This window comes from Palaemon carinicauda, chromosome 16 (assembly GCF_036898095.1).
Source record: "Palaemon carinicauda isolate YSFRI2023 chromosome 16, ASM3689809v2, whole genome shotgun sequence".
NCBI classification, from domain to species: Eukaryota; Metazoa; Arthropoda; class Malacostraca; order Decapoda; family Palaemonidae; genus Palaemon; species Palaemon carinicauda.
In genome coordinates this window covers 93,849,009-93,854,008 of record NC_090740.1, presented here as the reverse complement: position 1 = coordinate 93,854,008, position 5,000 = coordinate 93,849,009, and the positions used below count along the sequence as shown (strand labels likewise).

Here is a 5,000-nt window from a genome sequence, read left to right as displayed (position 1 = left end):
AAAAAAAAAAAAAAAAAAAAAAAAAAAAAAAAAAGTGAATTCGATAGGTATAAGTATAGAAGAATTGTCATTGTTTTATCTTCCTTCGCGGCTTAGTGCCTTTGTCAATGTCATACAGGTTTCCTGGAACAGGGTTACTTTCCTGGCCGTTCAGAAGCTATTGTCTTTGAGCTGTTCCACCTTGGGACTCTGATCATAAAGTTGATAAGAGAATCCAGACATTATTGTATCAAATTATATTGCTTATTTAAATAAGAAAAACATATCTTAATTTGCAAACTTTTTCATTAATCGAATGCCCAGTACAAACATACCAATTAGCTAAGATGGTGAAGATAGGTTGATTTCAATTCTAAGCACAAAAAACCCGAATTCACCAAGTATAAGTATAGAACAATTTTGATTGTCTTTTATCTTTTTTTGTGGCTAGGTGCCTATGTCACTGTCAAACAGGTTTCCTGATCTAGAATTTGATTCCTGCTAGTCAGAAGCTATTGTCATTGAGAATGCAGACATAATTGTATTAAATTAATCACTTGGTTGAAAATGAAAAACACGTCTAAATTTTCAATATTGTTTATTAATCGAATCCCAGGTACAATCCTACCAATCAATTAGTTACGATGGTGAAGATGGGTTGATTTCAATTCTAAATACAAAAAAAAAAAAAAAAAAAAAAAAAAAAAATTCGACAGGTATAAGTACATGAAAATTGTCATTGACTTTCATCTTTCTTTTTGGCTAAGTACTTCTGACAATATCATATAAGTTTCCTAGACCAGGGTTCGATTCCTGGCCGGTTAAAATCGATTGGCTTTGAGTAGTTCCGGCTCGGGGCTCTGATCCTGAGGTCGATAAGAGAGTCAGGACATTAATGTATTATATATATATATATATATATATATATATATATATATATATATATATATATGGTTTATTTGAATATATATATATATATATATATATATATATATATATATATATATATATATATATATATATATATATATATATATATTATCTGGGCATGTTACCCTACGTTTATAATAAGTAGATAATGTCTTAATGGCGACCAAAAAATGAAGATCGAAGATAGTTCCTCTTCGAACTGATTATCCTGTAGATAGTTTTCAGGATAACAGTAGATACTCACTTTGCAGACCTTCTTGAGGACTACACTGAGTTTTGGAAATTACACTTGAATATAGAGGTTAGGTTCATGAAAGTTTATTACAAAATTATTTGGAAATTCGTAAAATATTAAAAAAAAAAATGATAAATCAAAACGAGATTTTTTGAACAATAAATACGAAAATACAACATCATATTTTAATTATATAATTATTCTTTTTTTAAAGATCACAGAATTTTATAAAGGATGTAATCTGGAGCTTTAGGAAATTCCAAACAATAAATGGAGAGAAGTAAATGTATATCTTCTGTTATCCTGAAAATTATCTGCAGTACTATCTGTCCACAGAGAAACTATCTTCGATCTTTGGACCCCACTAAAACAAAACATTGTCTATTCAATATATATATATATATATATATATATATATATATATATATATATATATATATATATATATATATATATATATATATGTGTGTGTGTGTGTGTGTGTGTGTGTGTGTGTGTGTGTGTATGTGTATAAGATAGAGAGTTATATAAATACTGTCTATTTTACATGCTTCCTGAATACTAACAAAAAATACGTGAAAGCATACCTGCATTTTCCACAAATAAACAGTCTTAGCAGCAGGTTTCATTGGGTTATCATTGATGTCATCAACTATAACAGTCACAGACTGCGTAGTAGAAAGGCCTCCGGCGTCTGTGAGTATGATTTCAGCCGTCAATTGGGGGATCTCCTCTCGGTCTATAGCACCTAAAGTCCAGATTTCTGCTCCTCCACGTCCGCTATCGACTACTGATGAACCCATGTAGATAAAAATGAGTATTATGAAGAAGTTCTCAGGTTAAAAACCAATTTCTAGCTTGAAAGTAGATATGCCAAACTACAACAAAAACATATATCCTCTCCATGAAGTATATATATATATATATATATATATATATATATATATATATATATATATATATATATATATATATATATATATATATATATATATATTTGTACATTAATGTCTGGATCCTCTTAACGACCTCGGGATCAGAGCCCCAGGCAAAATCACACAAAGACAAGAGCTTGTGACCGGCCGGGAATCGAACCCTGGTCCGGCAAGCTTGTATAAACAGTGACTACCACTTGGCCACGAAGAGAACCATACATTAATGTATCAATATATATATATATATATATATATATATATATATATATATATATATATATATATATATATATATATACATATATTTCCCTTCATGCTCAGGGAGGAAAGGTAATACTCATACCCTGATGAGAAGGAAGACCCCTACTCAGATAGAACATTCACTTGCAACATGCCAAACCTGCTGCTTCTGGTAGATGATGTGGGAAGGGTTTAATGTGTGTGCGTGTGCATGTCTATCTAAATATTCAGGCTTCATTTTTGAAGGATCGGTATAACAGAATGTTTTAAAAGGCTTTAATTATATGTTTATGTGACATGTTAAGGATGCTAGTGCAAAGAAAAGAAAAGAAAGGAACCGCTATAGTTAAAGCATGTGGAAAACTACGCAAATTCCGGGATAAATTAACGACAATATTCTTTTTTTGTGTTTCAAAATTAAGAATCTACATGCATGCAAGCGTGTGCGTGCATCAATACACTTTTATGCATGCCATTAAGATAAATCATACACTTCATAGAGGAGTAAGAGTTGTTGAATTAAACTAGACTAAAATAAATAGTTTTCAAGAACTTTTTTCATAAATAATTATGGGTATATAAAAGGGAATTCTAAGAGTACCCTATTAATACACATTGATATAGATAAGCAAACCACTAAAAACTATTGAACCTCCAAACTCTGAACTGCGAGAAGAAGTATTTATGAACTCAATAAAAAGCACTGAGAAGGTTGCAGCGTCATCTAATTTCCGACGAAGGTGACAATGTCTCCAACGGAAAAGATTGAATTCCAGCTCTTAAAATGGAGGATAGGAAACCAATCCTTTCTTTTATCTACATAGAAAAAATAACGTAATTCCTCCTAATTACACCCTTTTATATGGGAAGTGAAAGGCTAAGAAAATCGAAGAAAAATACCATAAAAATTGAAATTTTGTCAGTTGAATATTAAAAATTACTCGGTTCTGATAACGCAATATATATATATATATATATATATATATATATATATATATATATATATATATATATATATATATATATATATATATATATATATGTATTCATATATATATATATATATATATGTATATATATATATATATATATATATATATATATATATATGTATATATATATATATATATATATATATATATATATATATATATATATATGTATATATATACATATATATAAATATATATATATATATATATATATATATATATATATATATATATATATATATATATATATATATATATATATATCACTAACTCTCGTGATTTCAGTCAATGTAAATATCACCCACAAAGGCATTTAGTACCGAATTCTATCTTGGAAATAAATATCCACTAGAATTCAATTTATGGAAACAGATTCTGATCGGGCAGAGATTCGAACCCCTACCAATTCAGCCGGAAACCATGCCTGCGAGGACTCAACCAACTGAGCTATCAAGAGAGTTATAAGTTTATGACAAGTCACCGTACATATTCCTGTCGAATTCAGGAATCGGTTCATACACTTGAAATAAATCCATCTCCACCATGATAGCTGAATTGTGAGTTTGCAACACATGGTTATTTTATGATGAATATATATTACTAACACTTGTGATTTCAATCATTATAAATATCATCCACAGTTGCATTTAATACTGAATTCTATCTTGGGAATATATATCCGCTAGAATTAATTTTATGGTAACAGGTACTGACCGGGCAGAGATTCGAACCCCTACCAATTCAGCCTGAAACCATGCCTGCAAGGAGTCTACCATCTGAGCCTTCAAGAGAGATATAAGTTTATGACAAGTTACCGTACATATTCGTATCGAATTCAGGATTCTGTTCAAAGACATGAAATAATCCCATCTCCTCTGTGGTAGCTGAATTGAGAATTTGCAGCACAATGTAAATATCACTCATAATGTCATTTAATACTGAATTCTATCTTGGGAATATAAATCCATTAAATTTCATTTTATGGTAACAGCTTCTTGCCGAGCAGAGATTCGAACCCCTGCCAATTCAGCCGGGAACCATGCCTGAAAGGACTCAATCAACTGAGCCATCAAGAGATATATATGTTTATGACAAGTCACCGCACATATTCGTGTCAAATTCAGGAATCTGTTCATAGACTTGAAATAAATCCATCTCCATCATGATAGCTGAATTGTGAGTTTGCAACAGGGTTATTTTGTGATGAATATATATCGCTAACATTCGTGATTTCAGTGAATGTATATATCACCCACAATGGCCTTTAATACCGAATTCGTTCTTGAGAATATAGATCCACTGGAATTCATTCTATGCCAACAGCCTCTAGCCGGGCACAGATTCGAACCCCTGCCTATTCGGCCGGAAACCTTTCCTGCAAGGACTTTACCAACTGAGCCATCAAGAGAGATATAAGTTCAAGACAAGTCACCGTACATATTCCTGTCTTATTCAGGATTCTGTTCATAGACTTGAAATAAACCCATCTCCAATGTGATGGCTGAATTGTGAATTTGTAGCACAATGTAAATATCACCCAAAATGGCATTTAATACCGAATTCTATCTTGGAAATATAAATCAACAAAATTTCATTGTATTGTAACAGCTTCTGGCCGGGCAGAGATTCAAACCCCTGCCTATTCAGCCGGAAACCATGCCTGCGAGGAATCAACCAACTGAGCCATCA

At 31.3% G+C, this 5,000-nt stretch overlaps 1 protein-coding gene across 1 annotated transcript in view; it reads right to left on the bottom strand.

Moving 5' to 3' along the window:
• Positions 1–5,000, bottom strand: part of LOC137655437 (putative neural-cadherin 2) — a 275,648-nt gene that overhangs the window by 67,961 nt on the left and 202,687 nt on the right. The window contains exon 14 of the mRNA XM_068389332.1: positions 1,732–1,934. Coding sequence (XP_068245433.1) covers positions 1,732–1,934 — 203 coding nt within the window. The remainder of the gene's footprint in view (positions 1–1,731; positions 1,935–5,000) is intronic.